Raw genomic sequence first — 18,755 nt, 5'->3', positions numbered from 1 at the left:
GTAATTTTTTTTTGTTGCTATGTAGTTGTTTTGGGGAAGAAAAATTGCACAGAAATGAAGTTTTCTCTCTGTCTTTCTAACAGTTTACAAAGGAAGTTTTACTGGAGTAACATTTGCTCAATCAGCTAAAAATTTACTAGCTTATCATTAAACATTATTACAAATTACCTCAATTATAAAAGGCAGTAAAACTATTTTGTGAGCCTCCCTCTTTCCTGTGCTTTTATTTTCTCCCCAAGTAGCCAGTTCATGTGATCCATGGGAGTCTCCCCCTCATCACTTGGAATTAGAAATTAAAAGTAATAAAGAATGAATAGCAGAAAAACAGGTTGCATCCATCGGACTGTTTCCCAAAAGCTGGACAAGGCTGACTGTCAGCTACTATTTATTTATGAAGTACTTATCTTGCTGCTTCTTCAGGGTGTGAGCATGGCTACTCCAAAATAAAAAATGGCAAAACTGAGGTGGCATCACCACTTGTGCTGCACTGGAGAGGGTTAGCAGAGAGGTGACGCCATGGATTAATCCAGGTTTCTTTACGTTTAGGCACTTGCTCTTAAAATTTAAAAGAAGGACACCTTATGGTATACTGTTGTCTATCCAGTCCTGATTCAGATCATTCGAACATCATGTTTCTTTGGAAAAAGAGTATTTCTGTAGGCAGCTGGCGTTGGCTTGATCCATCCCTTGGTGGTGGTGCTGCGATGGTTGGGTTTTCTCTGCAGGGCTTCACAAACAGCACAGCAGACCAAAGCCTCCTGTCTGTGTGTAATTCTATGCCCTCCTCCACTTTATTGCCTGTGGGTTTATATTTTTGAGGAATATCTAGTGCTATCTGCCTCAGCCTGGAAGTCTTTCTTGAAGGTGGCTGAGACTCTGTAGGCATTTCATTTCTATTCATCACACCTTGAGTAAATGGGGTTTTGCTGTACTTGGGAATTTTTTCCACATCTAATAACTATTACAGATTTTAGGTAGTTTCTTGATAGCCTTCTTAAATTGTTGCATCTTTAATACCAGCCTAACTCTTAGCTCTGCCTTTGTCGTGCGTACAGCATTTAAGGACTTGTAGACATTGATCAGTATCCCGTAAAAGACTTTTTATGAGGGCCTGCAGTGGCAGGACAAGGGGCAACGGCTTTAAACTGGAGGAGGGCAGGTTTAGATTGGACATAAGGAAGAAATCCTTCACTGTGAGGGTGGTGAGGCACTGGCAGAGGTTGCCCAGAGAAGTTGTGGCTGCCCCATCCCTGGCAGTGTCCAAGGCCAGGTTGGATGGGGCTTTGGGCAACCTGGTCTGGTGGAAGGTGCCCCTGCCCATGGCAGGGGGGTGGAACTAGAAGGGCTTTAAGGTCCCTTCCAACCCAAACCATTCTGTGATTCTATGGTATTGTCACTTAGCCAAACTACACGTTTCGCTATCTTAATCTTTCCCCAGAAATCAGACCTTCTGGCACTATAATCCTTTTAGGTGCTTTTCACTAATTTTCCCGCAGGTTGGCTTTATTGGGATGGGGTTGGATCCCTAACAAACCATGCTTGGAGGTGTTTGCGCTGGCAGAAACCTGGGTCATCCAGAGTTTCTTGTGACGAAGCTGGTGTTGGTCAGTGCTCCTGTTTCTTGAAGTAAACTGGTTGTTTTAAGAGATGGTGCAAATATACAGATAATATTTCTATCAATAATTTTAGGCCTCTCTAGCTCAGGAGCTTATCATTGATTCTAAAAAGCTCTTTTTAAATGGTGTAAAATCTTTCCCTCTCTGGGATAATTAAATCCTTTTGCTGTTTAAGGTCGCTCTGAATCTTTTTTACAGCCAGTAAGAGTGATCAGAATGGTTTTTTAATGCCTCTTGCTTGCAGAGTCTCGATATTCATCAGAGTCCTTTTGCTTTCTGATGTGTCTGATTTTGCATTTTCCATGCAGAATCAAAATACAACATGACTTCTGTATAAATCAGCCCTCAAATCTAACATTGTACCATTATTTTGGTAGCAGGATTTCCTGGGAAGGTTAATGGTTCAGTTCTGCTTTTCAGTTACGAGGGGTAGTTATGAAATACGGTTCATTTTTGTAGCACTAACTGTAGCGATCAAGATTTTATCCTGATGTTGCTCAGCATTCTGCAAGATGCAAAGAAGATATAGGCCTAATGCTGAGAATATAGCACCCGAATGAAATAATTTATAAATCTCTGATAATTTTTTTCGTACCACTACTTGTAGAGGACATTGTGTAATTACACTGGTATTACTCACATGGTAAATTGTGTTGATTATAATGTGTGTGGCTGTATCTAAGTGTTTCTGCAGAATTTTGTACACATGCCGTACTCAGAATAATTTCTTTGCCTTTTTTGTGTGTGTTTAAAAGGGCATTTAGCTTTCCTCAATAGCAATTGTTACTATAATGGCTGTTATCATTAGCAATGAAGGATATACCTAATATATTTTACGCAAATTATTAATAATACTGCTGATAGTTTTCATATTGAGTGGGTTCTGTTGCTTGGGTTTTTTGTTTCTTTTTACATTATTTAGAGCAGAATAGACTATTTCAGTTGGAGGGACCTACAGTGATCATCTAGTCCAACTGCCTGACCAATTCAGAGCTGACCAAGTTAAAACGTGTTATTAAGGGCATTGTTATTTGATTTTTTTAATTTGCATTTCTGTGACCAGTGAATTAATTTTATGAGACACGTTGGTTAAGAAAATACACCATGATCTGTGCTTTATCTAAGCTTGGGACCAGCAGCTACAGTGAAGTGCAATGAGAAATCTCCAGGCATAGAAAAATGGAGTTTCCTTCCTCTTGCACTTAGCAGGTACGGAAAAGGCAAGAGATAACATATTATTTTGGAATGGAGGGGGAATTTTTCAGATTTCCCTATTGGTATTCATCTTATTTAAATCAGTGCAAATAAAAATTAAGTCTATTCAGTTCCTTTAGTAATATGAGGAAGGAGACTTTTCTGTATCAAAGGGTATTGTCATCATAAGCCAAGGCTGATGAGATGGTAAAACTGCAGAGGTTGTTAGAAAAGTCCCAGTCTGGCAAAGGAGAGTCATGCCTGGCTTGCAGCAAGGGTGCAGCTGCTGGCAGCAGAGTTCGCTTGCACCAAAAACAGGGTCAGGAGAGGAGTTTGGGTTCAGGCTGCCTGAGATGAAGAGATGTGAGGAATCCTCTTGTACGGTAGATTCAGACTAGGTGTAAGGAAGAAATGTTTTACGCTGAGGGTGGTGAAACCCTGGCCCAGGTTGCCCAGAGAGGTGGTCGATGCCCCATCCCTGGACACGTTCAAGGTCAAGTTGGACGGGGCTCTGAGCAACCTGATCTGGTTGAAGGTGTCCCTGTCCATGGCAGGGGGGTTGGATGAGATGACCTTGAAAGGTCCCTTCCAACCCAAACCATTCCGTGATTCTGTGATTTCTCCTTAATGTAGTTTCCATTCCAATGACTTTTGGAGTAAACAAAGACTTAGAGATAAAAAAAAGCTGCGTAAAATCCTTGCATCTCCAGGAGATTTTCTCTCTGTGATTACATGCTCGCCCCAAAAAACACTGACAGTTGCTTGGAGAATGGGCTTGTAAAGTCTTTTTAGAAATGTAAACTCTCTGCAGCTATTTCCAATATTTCTTGTGAAAAAAAAAAAAAAACCCACAAGTAATGTGCAAGAGCTTCATTCTGTTGGTAAATAAGAATGGCAAACAGCTCCAGGCAGCTGGTGCATTTTTTCCTTGGATGCCAAAGAAGTCATCCCAAGCAGGAATCTGTTCTTAAATATTTCTTTTTACTATAGTAAACAAATCTTTGAAGCCTTGAGATCAAGGAGCAAGCAAAAATGTAGAACAATAACTTATGAAAGTATGATGTTGTTTGTGCCCCTCAAAAATATTGCTGGTATTTATTATAGTAATCTTGTGATAACACAGGGATTTTTTCCATTTAACTGTGGCCTACTTCTGTTGCTGGTTGGGTTCCTGGCTTCTTCTCAGCGGTGACAGTTTTAGATCCTGTCTGTGTAAGGGCATTTTATTGTACTCTGGCTTGAAAATACATTATCAAGATAGGTCTTGAGTCCAGAGCCTTAAATTTCCTCTTCTCAAGCACTGAATGTATTTTATTGCAGGATGAATGCCTGGCCCTGAATTATCAGGAGCATTTCTTTCCTTGCTTCCATCTGAGCTCCTTTCTAGTGCAGTGTCTGTTCCTAGTCCGTTGAAGCACCTCAACTGAATTTCCAAGGATCTCTTTCTACCTCCGGCTTTGTCCTTCAGGCTCTTTGACGTGTCTTTGAGATTCACCTTCTCCATCAACTTAGGAGGCTTTGTCACCTCTTGTCCTTCAGAGGTTCTTCTTTGTCCCACCTCCAGCTGTCTGTGGGGTCCCTGCTGGGGTACGTCCCTGCTCGCTTTTTGCTTCTGTTGCAGAAAACATTATCAATAGATACAAATTTAGCTGCTACCTTTGAATTGAATATTTGCAGATTTTCCTTTCTGCTTAGACTTGTTTCCTCTTGATCACTGCAAAATCCAACCTTTCTCATCTGTCTTTCTGTGTGCCTGGAGCTCGGGATCTTTTTCTCACAACAGTTTTTACGTCTCTTGTTCTTCTTTCTGAATTCCCATGGAAAGCACTTAAGCGCTTAACCTGCCATCAGAGCTGATAAACTTGAGTCCATCTTTAACCCAAGACTTCATTAAGCAAGCCAGCTTGCTTCTCTCCTCTTTTGTTTCTCATTTTGTTCTGAAGAGTTGAATAGAATAGAATATTTCAGTTTGAAGGGACTGACAATAATCATCTAGTCCAACTGCCTGACCAATTCAGGACTGACCAAAAGTTAAAGCAAATTATTACGGACATTGTCCAAATGCCTCTTAAACACTGACAGGCTTGGGGCATTGAACGCCTCTCTAGGAAGCCTGTTCCAGGGTTTGACCAGCTTAAATAAAAGAACCGTGACTTGGTTTTCTCACCCTTTTATGATATTTTAGCAAAATTACAGCAGATCAAACTTCCAGCTTGAGGAGACATTTCCCATCCTTGATTTTAACTGAATTTGAGATAAGGTCTCCCAGAGCTTGCTGAAGAGCCTTAGAATGGGGGGGTGGGGGGGTGGGCAACATTTTCACTTTATTTTTAAAAGGGGAAATTTCTTCTTGCAGTGGGGAGATACAAGCTGGTCTTAATCACGAAATATGTTGTTCCTAGTGTAGTATTTTGATGAGATGAACGAGGGCAGCTTACACAGCCTTGGGGTACATATTAAAAAAACAGAGCTGGGGAGATAAATGCAGGACTAATGATGGTAGATGAAGCTTTTCAGCTCTACCTCATCAGTTCAGCTGCCATCCAGGCAGTTGCTGGGACGTGAGGATTATCAGACAGGTGGTTGTTGGCCTGTGTGAACTGAGTGGGTGGTGTTTGGAGCTTCTATTTTTTGTACTAAAACAGGAAAGGACCCTGTATTCATGTGAAAAAAGTATTCGGTATAGTAGTCTGGTATAAAAAAGCAAAGGGAACTAGTGTGAGACTGGTATGAAGCAAGCGAAAGGAAATTCAGGAGGCATTTGCTGTAAACTCGGTACCAAATGCTGCCAGCCACTGACTCAGCGAATGCACCGCGATTGATTATCCACCGACTTGCCCACTTGTTTGCCTTCCAGCTCTTACATTAACCAATAGTTAAATCATCCCTAGAAGCCCCTGGGGCTTCCTTGACTAATTGACCGCTCAAGGTGGTCCAGGTGGTTCTCCGCAGGTCCATCTGGCAGCAACTTGAACCCATCTGGCCCCACTTTGGCCTTGGAGAAACCTCTCCTGCTTCCCGCAGGAAGTTTATCCCAAAATCTTTGCTTTCAGAAGTGTTTAAGAAACAAAGCAAGATACTGCAACTACCAGTAAGTCCTGTCTGTCAGTTGTTTATAGGACAGACTGAATGACTTCCGCTGCAAAATAGTGCATGACTTTTTTATCACGCACAACAAAAAGTGGGAGCAAATGTCATCTGTTGGAAGAGCCTGACTCACATATATTTAGGAAGAGTAACATGTGGTCCTAGGGAACTTGGTTGTTAAAGTTTCTGGCATACCCAGAGCAACTCTCCAAAGTAAATGCAAAGCCGGGCATCTTCAAAAGGCAGGGCATGTCATCCTGCACTTCTGTATCCACCCTTGCCAAGTGGGAAGACTTGTCATTCTCCAGGATGGGGAGATTTGGTGGATGGCGTGACTTCTAATGCTGTTGACAAATGGTACGAGTTGCATAGTATTTGGCAAAGTTAGATTATTTTTTTTTAATTATTATTATTCCTTATTTTTAGAGAAATTTTTTGTTTTGCTCTTGCTCCTGGTGTAAATCAATAAGCTTCATAGGGAGGTATCTCTGGATACTTGCATGCATCTCTGTGCATACAAACTCTGTACTGTTGATATCCTCGCTGTACGTATTCAATTACTAAATACAAGTCTTTGCTTTCCTGCACTGTCAATCCAACGCATTTTATCAGCAGAATGAAGGTCATTTCAATCCTTCAGGTGAACAGAAGACCTGCCTGCCTTTTAAAATCAATACTTGTGGCAAGATTATTTTTAGAAAGGGAAGGTCAAGCCCTGACCCCGAACACCTTGCAACAGCGGCAGAGTTCAGGTTTAGTCCCTGCCGCTGCTGCCTGGGGCTGGGATGATGCTCTCCCGTGCGGTGCCCAACGTGAACCCCCCGGTGAGGACCGCTGGGTTTCCTTCCAGCATCACCCTCGTTGCGCCTGAGTCCCTGTGGCTAATGTGTACAGAAAGCAGATTTATTCAGCTCATTTGCTGCCCCTGTATAATCATTCTTAGCTCTGCATTAATGTGCTGAGCAAGTAAAACTAGTTAATGAGAAGGGAAGAAAGGAATCTTTTTTGTAGGTCTAATGCTCTTGTTCCTGGAAGCGGAGGGGAGTAATTAGCATTCCAACTGAGGAACCAGTTACTATGGCAGTGCGTATTGATGAAACGCGGTTGATACAGGTGAGCTAATTCAAACCAGCTGAAGGCCATATGTTTAGCTCTGTCTTTGTTATATAACAAATTTTGAGGTCTTGAAAAAAAAATTTCTGAGTAGAAATGACCTTCAAGGAATGGTTAAAAAAAGAAAGCCGCTGGCCTTTTTGTTACCGGCACACGAACTCATTAGTTACATAAACACGACGAAGGTTTTTAATCTCCTTTTGAAGTTATTTGCATATTTATTGGGACTTACTGTGCCTTTTTATTTGGGATTCCACTGATCCGAAAGTGGAGGACACACACGGCTGCAAAACCCACCACGTTTCCCTGAAGTTCTTATCAAGCTAGGTTATTAGTCCTTGAGGTGGGACAAAATGGCAGAATTCAGTTTTGCTGTGAAATCAATAAACCAGCAATTTCTTGGTATTTCTATGCAGATTTTTTTTGTTGTTGAATATTTGATTTTCAGATTTTTTTTTTTCCTGTATTCCTTGTTACTATCTTAAAGCAGAAAATCTTTGGGGCGTTGAAATTCATTTTGCTACAGGGAACAAAACACTGGATTTCAGCCTTCCTGAGTGGCAAGCGACCATCATAATTAGATTTATCAACAAATATGGTATCTCAAAGAGCTCTATTGAGGCAAATGTTTCTTCACACTCAGAGAAGGGGTTTGGAGAAGCGGTACTTAATTTCGCCTGTTGCTTTGTCATTAGCACCATTACTAGATTCCACATTTGTAGGACGGTTTCATGACTGAAGGTGAAGCAAGAGCCAAGATTTCCCCACTCCACCGCGCTCCAGCAGTGCTGGTTCTCCTTGCTCAGCCTGGATGGAGGCAGAGAGTACATAGTACCAGTTTGGAATGCTCCGTTTCATATAGCCAACTCCTCTTAGTTATATCAACAGCCATACACATTACCTGTGCAGGTATAAATGGTATCATGTTAACTGTGGCTTCTGAAAGTTAAAGTCATGTTGAAAAAAACCCACCAAACCAAAGGCGTTGCTCCCCAGATATATTTTAGTTAGCCACATATTGCCAGGATGGAAATTCTATAGGCTACAGATTGAAGAAGGTACTATGGACAGCAAGGAGTGTAATAATTAAATTGCACAATGCACCTGAATGTGGGCTACTGCGGTGATTAATTTTAAATGCTGTCCTGTAATTATAATCAAACTATATTCTCTGCAGAAACCTTTGTGCACAAGCAGCAAGGAGCTGTTATGCATTATTGACTTTGGAGTAGCTGGAAGAAATTCAAAACATCTTCATATAAATTACATTTTGGTCATGGTCTGCTCATCCATGCTGGCTTTGCAGGCACAAGCTCCCCCTCCTCGAATGCAGCTCCCGGCTATAAAGCAGCCTCTCTGCCCCATTTTTTCAGCACACCTTTTCTGTTTCCTAACCCCACCGAGGAGGTTTCCTGCAGGACATCAGCAACGCAGTTGGGGTTCCTCACCCCCCATCCCCACTTAGATCCCATCAGAGGCGCATCCACTGTGTGCTCTCCAGGAGCATCTAGCCCCAGGTCCCTAAATTCGGCACATAGCTGATGGAGATGAAGAGACTTCAGTGCTGCGCTGGGAAGCTCTTTCCCTGCCTCCCCCCAAGCCTGGCATGGGCTGCAGCTTTGATGAAACTTGTACTTGGTCTTATTGAGCCACTGCTTCTCCTAGTTTTTTTCTCAGGGTTATGCTGCCACTGGTGCTTTTTGCTGCCTTCTTTCCTTTTGTAGTATTTCTGGTTTACCCCAGTTAAGGCAAAAAGTAATTAGGGGGAATAGTGAATTCAGTAGCTACCCAATGTGTTGGTTTTGGTGGTTTTTTTTTTTTTTTGCTGTGTAGCTCCATCAGCAGAAGGGCTGCCAGAAGAGGGATGTGGAGAGGGGGAGCAGCAAACTGCACCAAGGATGCACCTTGGCAATAGTCCTTCTGTAACCTAAGTGTCTTGACCGATACCATATTTCAAAGCTCTAGCTTCTGGGGATACACTCACTTGTACGCTGCATTGGCTGCTTTTAAATTTTCATTTTAGTCACTTGCTTGGCTGTACCACACACTGATGGAAACCTGGAGGGGATTCCTGGAGCATGTTCCCTAGTCCTGAAAAAGTTGGGTACCCTCCAGCCAGCGACGTGAGCGTCAGCTTGTTCTCACCGAGCCGAAGGGATGTTCACTGCTGTGTTGTGGTTATCTCGGTAACGCAGCCCTCTCTCTTCCACACTCTGTTTTTCAAAGTGAGGGCATCCTCACATCTACATCCCTCTCTCCCCACGTCTTATGCTGGTGCTGGGATCATCTCGGCATCAAAGTGCCACTTCCACTCGGCATCCAAAGTGCCACTGCTTTTCTTACTGAAACATCCCCACATGTTTATCAAGTACCTTTTGTCATCCTTCAGATTTTTCTTTATTGTTTTCTTAGGTAAGAAAAAGAAACTGGTGCAGGCTCTGGCATGTGTTGATCTGGGCAAGTGTTCCTAATAAAACTTTCATAATGTTGCGCTCTTTTACGAGTAAAATGGTGGCCCGTGCATTTTTACAAGCCGTGCTGTACTAGTCGTCGCAGAAAATATATGCTTATTTAATGTGTCGCAGTAAAGAGCCCTTTATAGAGTGGGGTTTTTTATAGTTTATTCATCTCTATTTATGTAGAATCCCCTTGAGAATCCACGAGACTTTTGCTTATTCAATGTTTCTTGGCTGTTTTGCCACATCTCTCCCATCAAGGGGTTATTGCAAGGTACTTAATATTTATTTATTTGATAAGCATTGCCAGGACCTTTGCTGTTATAATAATATCCTCTATCTTGTTGCAGCAGCTTGTTGGTGCTGGTGGATGAATGTTGTTGTGGTAGGGTTTTATAGCTGGGGAAGGGAGATGGGGAGGGTTGCAACAAGCCCTTTGACAGGCCGGTGTGTCATCAGATTTAAAACCCATGTCCTATAGTTAAACCACACTTTTAAGCCTCGTCATGCTTAGCAGGTCCTGCTTTTTGGTGCTGCAGGACTCTGCTGCACTGGGCAGAGGATCAGATGAAAGCACTGTCATTGACGTGTGCCCTGTGCAACACATTTTTGCCGTTCTGGAATAAAACTCCACACTTCTGTTAAGGATGAACCATATTAATTTACTTTTAGGAAACGTTTGCCTGACTTTTAAGTGTTTTCCTCTTTTTTTAATCATTGGCCAATTTATTGCAGAAGCTTAAGTAGATGTCAGAACCGTATTTGATTTAAAGCAGGCTTGCAAACTTAGTGCATATCATAAAAAATTAGATGTTTATAGATCCTCTTCTGTTTGACTAGAATACACCTAGCTTTCTGGGGTAGACGCGTGCTATGCCTAAGCCCAAGGCTTTAGAGATAAAACATGACACTGGGATGCCTGACTAATCTCATAGAGGGATGCTGCTGTGATAAGATAACGAACTTGTTGTGGTCGTTGGAAATGGTTAGTATTGTTAGGAGGAGGGACATTGCAGGGCACAGACTGCCAAAAGCACCCGATAACGTCCTGCAAGCGTGGCATCTAAGGCTCCTGTCCCGCTGGCACGTTCCAGGCTTTTCTGTGCATATGGGAGGATAAATTAACGTTTCTAATTACCACGATAAAAACCCCAAAGCTCAGCTATGTTATCCTAGATTTCGTTCCTCCAAAGCCTCACATTCCTGGCGGAGCGATTCCCTGCAAGGGCAGGTGGGGCATTTTCAGGAGGTTTTCTTTGCAAGCAATTAATGATTTCAGGAAAATCAGTAGGAGCTGTTAGTTAGTGGGACAATACACATTTCTGTCCTTTCCTATAGCACCTATACAAGAGTTTCAGGGGGCTTAGAATCTGCTGGTAGCCGTGCCTTCTGCTGTGCAGGTATTATTCAGGAGCTGTAAGCCTCCAGTGCCATACCCGTGCTACAAGATTGGCAGCCTCCTTATCTTTTAATCCTGTAGACTTTTTTTTTCCTTCTCTGCTTATGTATTTATGTGACCCTTTATAAATACTGTATAAAACACTGAATTTTTTCTGTTGAACAAATAGTCAGGATTCTATTAAAGAACAAGGCACGACATCGTTTTAAAAATTAAGTAGAGCGTTACAAATCGGCTTTCTTCCTTTAAAAACATTTCAGGTGTATTCATCAGGATGTGGAAAAACAAGGAAAATGTATCACAGTGTAAAAAAGAAAGAAACCTTTGCAGTCACGATGATTTTGGGAAGAAAGAACAGATAATTTCATTGGGGCAAATAAATCTGTTTTTATTCCAGTTTGGGACTTGGATAGCCAGTGTCTGTAGTTGTTCTGCCCAGAGGATTTAGGAAAATCCCTCTCCATCAGTCCTTAAGCACTGTTTCAGCAGCTTTTCCGGGGCTTCCTTGAGGTCTCAGCTCTGGGCTTGGGTTCCTGCATCACCCCATTTTGTCCCCATTCTTCACTCCCTGTTCTGCCTAGTTCTTCTCCTGCCTCTTCAGCCGGGGCTGTGGCAGTGATGTTATGTTTAATTTGGCAAACAAATTGAAAACATAAAAATAATTCCATTCAGTTTGAATAATAATTAATATTTATTCTTCTCCAAACACCCCATTTGCCTGCCAGCCAGTCTGGTTGCATTTAATACAAATTATTTCATTCAACCCAAAATGTTTAATTTCAATCATTTATGAGAAAATTAAAGGAAACAAAGAGCGAAGAGAGGTGCTAATTTTCCCCTTCAACCCAGTAGTCTCAGGGTTAGGATTTTTTTGTGGGGTATGGAAGAACCAGCTTCAGTTCTGTCTGAGGAGGTTTGAACCTGTATGCTCTCATTTCAAGGGTAATTGCAAGGCTTCAGGATATTTTGGGATGCTTTTCCTGTTTATTTATAATCCTGCTTCATTTTGTGTTAACACTGGAATGGGACCAGAGTCCAAATCAATGTCCAGCAGGTTCAGTCCTCAATATATTTTTCTAGTTGAAATTATCTCATAAATTTGAAGGAGAGTCACCGAATAATTCAGGTTGGAAAGGAGCTCTGGAAGTCATCAGGTCCAGCCTGAGTCAGGTTGCTCAGAGCCTTGTCCAGTTGACAGAAGTTAATGAAATGTTTGCGAATGATTGAAGCCACATGCTTTGGCAGGTTTGCAAGTTTTGCTGAAAAAAAGTTCTCCCGACTCTGTTGCCAGGTTTTGAAAGGACAGGACCTTCAGAGGATCCAGGATGTTGTAAAGCACTCACTCCTGGAGGCTGGAAGGATGACAGAGCTTTGAGTGAGCGTAGTTCAAGGGAGAGATGGGGAACAGGAAAGCTCAAGGCTTTAGCTAGGATACGTGCATTTTCATATACCTTAGCTAGCAGGTGTGGTATGTATGGCGTGCGCGAGGTGCCTGGCCGAGATGAGCCTACGCTTCTGGGGTCGAGGCTGGCTGGAGACTCTTGCCATGGAAGTCCATTGCAGGGGCTTTCTCTTAGCTGTTACCTGTGTGGATTATTTTAGATTATTCTTAGCGCTGACTTGATGCCCTGGCAGCTCGAAGACTTTATTAGAACAGAATAGACTATTTCAGTTGAAAAGGACCTACAATGATCACCTCGTCCAACTGCCTGACCTGACCAAAAGTTAAAGCGTGTTGTTAAGGACATTGTCCAAATGCCTCAAACACTGACAGGCTTGGGGCATTGACCACCTCCCTAGGAAGCCTGTTCCAGGGTTTGACCACCCTGTCTGAGTCCTTTTTTTATCTTAATATACTGTTGGGCTTGTCTTACCTCAACTGCACATTGAGCAGTGACTTTCGTCCATCTCTCTTTCTAGATGCTGATGCAGTGTGTGCAAAAATGTTCATTTTATTGCTGGTTTTTGGTTTTGTTTTTTTTTTTTCTCTGATAGTGCTTGAGCCCTGCAGCGCTTTGGCTGGGGCTGACTTCAGAGAGTAGGTAATAAGTTGGGCACAGTGGAAATCAAACAGCAGCATCTCAAAACCTGGCCCCATTATCTCCTCCCTGGCAGGGCCAAAATCTTCCTCTTAGTCCTTACAGGCTTTCATGGAAAATTTTATGGAAAGATTCAGCATCCTTTGCTGTACTACCAGTCTGAACGCTGGGTTTCTTGATTATTATTTTTTTGTGTGTTGTGGGGTTTTTTTCAAAATTTACAGGATCTGTGGACACAAAGCTTTTGCAGCTGGTGCTGCTTTGTCAATGGATTTCCACATCCTCCCAAATTCAGGATGATGAGTCACCCAGCAGAAACAGGAAAGGAGTAGCAGTGCCGTCTCATCCAAAACACGTCCCTATTCATACTGATGCCTTATGATGCTGCACGTTAAGTGTGATGAACATTACATTGTTTTGTTTTCCTAGAATGTGCAATTAGCGGAGGTATAAAAAGCTGGTGCTGCTCACAGGTTCTTTGATAGCAGGATGAGAGAATAACAGCTGAGAGAAGGTGAGAAAAGCAGGAGGTTCTCCTAGAGATGTCTTGGCTCTTCTGAGTTGGGACCCATCTCTGCTTTCCAGCAGAGTGCTGCTCTTATGAGACCATTGCCCAACATTTTTTTCTAACTTAACTCAGTCCAAGGCACATTTTATGGTTAATAGGGCAAATACATATCAGTTAGCAAAAGCTCAGCTCAGTTTTCTTCCTGGAAAGCTGGCTTGGTCTTGCAGTTGAGCTTATCTGTACTTTAATTTCCTAATAAATGACATTCTTCACAGGAAGCAAAGTGTGAATCAAAGAAAGCAGATGATGATCGTATTATCTCCCTATATCGTCTATCCCAAGTAAAAGGCTAAAGCAGTGCAGCGTGATATTCTGTCTTGCATTAAATGTTGCACAAATTAAGAAGAATAATTAGGAAGTGCTGTCTGTTTCTGTTAAAAACGCACATCCAGTGAGTAGTGAACATGTCCTTGTCAGGTCATAGTTTTTCCTTCCTTGCCTGTGTATATTCCCCTTATTCTCTAACTTTATTTTCACATGGTAAAATGGAAAAGGTAATAAACAAAAAAACCCATCTGATTTCATCCTGGAACAAGTGTATACTGATGCACACTGGTGGGATCTTCAGTTTTCTCACCAGACTTCGGCTACATATTCAATTTATTGCATGCGTACAGCTCAACCTTGGGAAGCTAAGACCTTGAATATTGATAGAATAAGTCCTTCTAACGTCCTGAACTTGCATACCTAATCAGGTGATATATTTACTTTCTTAATCCCTCTTGACCTCCTTCCATATGTAAATTACACAGTTGGAAAGCATATATTTCAGTACCGGATAGGAGATCCAGCTGATTACTCTTTCAGTAATTGCAGTGCCTTGCAGTGCCTGCAGTCCCAAAATTTCTTGAAAAAATCCTCAATCTTAAGTCTCACTTGGCCGTGCTATGCCCTTGACCACTAATAAATTACTTTTAGCCCATTTCTGTTTCTTTTGAAAGGAATGTGCATCTACATTTTCTTTAATCTCCTGAAAGCCTGCACAAATTACACCAAAAGGCTCTTTGGAAAATTGCTTGAAAGCATTTTCAAACAGGTAAGATACCAACGCAACGATCACAGTAATCTTTTGGAGCACTTTCCTTTGAATTCTTTTGTGAAACATTGAGGGGTTGTTCCAGGCAGTTTCCCTACACACCCCTAATGCCATATTTTATTTAATATGACCAAATGGCACTCCTTGTTTTATGTAAAGAAATCTAGTTGACCTGGAGGAAGGATCTCAAAAGCAAACCGGTCTTTTGAAAGTCATAGTGATGAGAACATGAATAATAATAAAAATGAATGATGCCATCACTTCCTTTTCTGGAACTTTCAGTTTATTCTATGCCTTTAAAGTAAAAAGTATGGTGATATTCTTTAGCATTGATTTTATTCAAATAGCACTGATTGGGTTTCTCTTCTGTTGCGATTTTAATCCAGGTTGGTTTTTTGATTTGTATCTTGCCCCTTTGGGACTGCTTGGTTTGCAGCAGGAGACTTGTCAAGTTCTTCTGTCCTTGCAAATGTGCCTGACGATGGTTGGGCAGCAGACCAGGGGTTTTGGAGAAGACCTGTCATTTTGCCTTGCATTGGTCTTGGCTTAGGAAGACGCTCAAGCTCAAATGCATCCCTGTTCAGGTAAAAATACAGCATGGGCTTAATTGTTTTGCCATGTAAGAGCATTTGTTCTTTTTGGACATGAATTACGAGAGCAAACTCTTTCCCTCTGTTCAACTCATGTAAGTATGATACTTTGATTAGGGCTTAATAATCAGAAAACCACCATAAAACCAGAATGTGTTTCAGAATAAATGGCTAGTACAGGTTATGTGTGGCAGCCCTGGAAGCTGTAGTGTGTTTGTTAGTGTAGGACATCTCAGGGCCAGGAGCCCCTCTCATCTAGAGATGAGAGGAGACCCCGCAACTGATTTTTATCCCTGTTCCGTTTCCTACCTCCCACTTGTGTTGTGTTTAATGCTGTGGTTTAGATAGGACCATGACCAGCAATGGGGCTGGTGGATCTTGCCTAGCCCTTCTCAGTACTTATGCTATGATGGAGCAGCTGGCTGAAGAATTTCCAGCTCTTGGGTTTCACCACCATTTGTGCTGAACGTCATATTCATCAGGAAGGGCTGTGCTCCATATTGTTCCTCAAATGAAACTTAAAAATTAAAATATGTACTCAAAATCATGGTAAATGTATATTCAGCTTAGTGTCCTATAAATAAATTTTTAAAAAAGGGGCCAAAATGATGTCAGCTAAGGACCTAGATTGATCTCATCTGTCTTTAGGGAGTGTCAGTATAGAGGGTCTACATGTGAGCCCCTCACCACAGGCTCTTGCTGGAGCGAAACAGGGATTTCTTGAGTGTTACTCAGCTCAGCAAATGTAGAACTGCTCTGAGTTGCAGTGAATCCCTTCACCCATAAAATGTATTGGAGATAAAGGTGTGTGAACCTCTGTATAATAACTGATCGTAGACCTCTATGATGATATTTAACTTGGCAAGCCTGTTCCTCAGTGCTAATTTTAACAAGAAGAAAAAAAAAAAAAACCACAAAACTGAAACCTGCAAAAAGATGCACAGGAGACAAAATAATTGTGGGGCTATCAGTGCATGTTGAGATTTGGACTGAAAATGTTGCGTCTCAAGCTACTTCAGGCAAGGTTTTCCTGTCATGGAAAATGAATTCAGCACTGACACTGATTTTATTATACACTCCAATAAAACAGGTTATTGAGTTACATAGGTTATATATCGTTAGAACAGACAGATACTATAGGAAGTACAGTGCTTTCTTCTTTTTCACTCTTATGAGTGAAAATTTTAAGCTAGAATCAATTTTTGATGCCCTTAATCATGAGAATATGGATGAACCTTTGTAACTTCTTGCTCAGCTGAGATGTAATGAAGCTGAAATACATCTTCATTGCCAGTCGGTACCCTTAACTGTGTTCAGAGCATCTCCTCCTCTGCCAACGGTCATATAAAATAATCCTGACAATGTATTGTACCTGCTTCCAAGACATGATTTCCAGGCAGTCAGCAGTTGTAATTTTCTACTGAAAAAAGGTGTTGATTCTTTGTGCTAGGAAACGATAAATGCCATGCAAGAAGCTGGTGTCACCTGCAGGTTGCAGGATGGCTGGTCTAGGTGTAAGCAGTACGTAAATACCCGGTGCAAGCTGCTCCTGAGACACACCAGCTGAAATAAAAGGTTCAGGAAGGAACTGAAATATGTAACTAGCTTGATTTTGCACTATTGAGTGTCACGAATGCAGGGCGGTTAAAGGAGATGAAGAGTTTGGGGAGCACCATTCTCAAAGAGACGTACCAAGAAACTGCTCCTTTTCATGCACCAGAGCCTGAAGACACGATCACACAGAATTCAGTGAAGTACGTGATAGGTAAAAGAAACGTTTGCTGGTTTGTCAGCCCTTGTGAAAGTGAGATGAAAATCGTAAGACATGTCAACAGGCTGCCAAGTGGGAACCTGGGGAAAGTGGTGCCTGTAGTTTGAGGATGAAGAGAGCTAGCTAGGTGTCCCATTCAGTACTGTAATGAAGGGGGGAGAGAGAGAAAAGGGAAGTTAGGCAAAAATATGAAGACCAAAACCTCAATGGTAGTTTTCAGAGTCATGTTTCTAATTCTGGTTAATAGATGAGTGGAATCATATGTGTGTGAGGAACATGTATTAAAGCAGACAGTGAGGCAGGAAGCTTCATAGATGAGGAAGCAGCCAAGTGCTGCGCTGTTTGCATCAATATGTTCTCCGGCTCTGCATAGGTGTGTATTGCAAGGCACATAAACCATGTCAGGTATAACTTGAGGTGGAAATTTGGAAGGAAGATAAAGCACTGAAGTTGCAAAAACCGACATGAAGTATATTTGTGCCATTTATAAAACCTCTGTGCTATTGCAGTAGCTTTGGGAGGACTTTTTGATTCTGCTGAAGCTCTTCAGGTCTTCACTTTCATGTTCTTTTTCATAATCTCTTTATCTTTTGATATACCAACACCAAAAAGATCCTGCCAATCTGTCTGAAACCATAAAAAAAGAAGTTGCCCTGTTTATTGACCTCTGCTTGAAAGCTGGAAACTGTACTTCATTTTCTTAGATGTTTTCCTCATTTCTCCTCCTATATTATTATAATAATCTGTCTTTCAAGCGTGGGACAAGATGAGAGCCTAAGAATTGCCAGTCTGGAGCAGGTCCTTATGGTCCACCCGGTTCCTTCTCCTCTCCATGGCAGGACCAGCACCAGATGCTGCAGAGAGGTGCAAGACCTCCACAACAAGAAGACATGGAGGATTTGTCCTTCCCCCTCTCCAGGTCCATGGATGCTAAGTCCCATCAAGAGCTCTGTTATTTTGGTTTAAGCTCTCTGGTATGAAATGTCCTAACTCCTTCTATGATGGGTGTATTCTATACTAATTATTGTCCCGGATGCGTTAGATTCATACTGAATTTTTGGCATCAGTGACATGCTCTGATAAGGACTTTCACAAACAAGTATTTCTTAGACATGGTTTGGTATTAATCACCTTTTACTTTCATTAAATGCTGCCTTGTTCATTTTGTGCCAGACTGGGAATTTCCCGGCCAGTTGCTCCCTACTCTTGTCCGTACCTCCTTTCTGGAGGCCATTGCTTAAATTTCATCTTTCTCAGATATCTTTCTTTCTCATCTCCTTTCTAAAGTGAACTGCCCTTCCCTAATCCCCGTTAGTTTTGCAATACTCCTTTTGAGCTGGAGAGCCTGGCACCACACGGAACGTCCAGAGGAGAGCAAAGCACTGATTAATAGAGATGAGTTCTCCCTGCCTTTCCTTATGTGGCGTAATATCTTATTTGCTTTCCTGGACCCCAGTTGCTCATTGAGCAGATGTTTCTCTTCATCCTGGCACTGTTAGCACCAGTCCCTTTTCTGAGTGGATATAGTTCATTTAATACTTTGGATGTGGGGGTTTTTTCCTAACATGTATTATTTTACACTTATCACTAGTGGGCTTTGTACAGGCTTTTTTTCCCCTTAAATTCTTTGTGGTCCTCTCTGGTCTGGCTAGTGTTGTTAATACATTTTACTAGCAAGTTTTCTTTTTTACTAGTCACTTTTCATTATTAATACATCTATCAAACAATTGTTAATGGCTTTTTGTTTCTCTCCCAAAAGTTAATAGAGGAGTGGTGCTGCAGTACATTAATACAAAATAAATTATAGAGCCTCCTCCATGAGCCAGGGGAGCTGGCGGGGGATATTTTTACCTTTCCCAAGCTTCACGAGCCAGCCCTCCCCTGTG

At 41.9% G+C, this 18,755-nt stretch overlaps 1 protein-coding gene across 5 annotated transcripts in view; it reads left to right on the top strand.

Moving 5' to 3' along the window:
• Positions 1-18,755, top strand: part of FAM168A (family with sequence similarity 168, member A) — a 187,314-nt gene that overhangs the window by 105,673 nt on the left and 62,886 nt on the right. Inside the window, exons 1-2 of one of the 5 annotated variants that reach the window (XM_010576638.1) lie at positions 14,084-14,167; positions 14,895-15,092. The exons of 3 other annotated variants lie outside the window; for them this stretch is intronic. In XM_010576638.1, the coding sequence (XP_010574940.1) occupies positions 15,077-15,092 (16 nt within the window). In that variant the 5' untranslated portion in view covers positions 14,084-14,167; positions 14,895-15,076. Of the gene's footprint in view, positions 1-14,083; positions 14,168-14,894; positions 15,093-18,755 lie in introns of those variants that run through there. One more of the 5 variants, XM_010576639.1, reaches the window with a different exon arrangement.

This window comes from Haliaeetus leucocephalus, unplaced genomic scaffold (assembly GCF_000737465.1).
Source record: "Haliaeetus leucocephalus isolate CR32 unplaced genomic scaffold, Haliaeetus_leucocephalus-4.0 Scaffold536, whole genome shotgun sequence".
In the NCBI taxonomy this organism is placed as follows: Eukaryota; Metazoa; Chordata; class Aves; order Accipitriformes; family Accipitridae; genus Haliaeetus; species Haliaeetus leucocephalus.
Note: the sequence above shows the minus strand (reverse complement) of the source record. Positions and strands in the feature narration are given on the sequence as shown.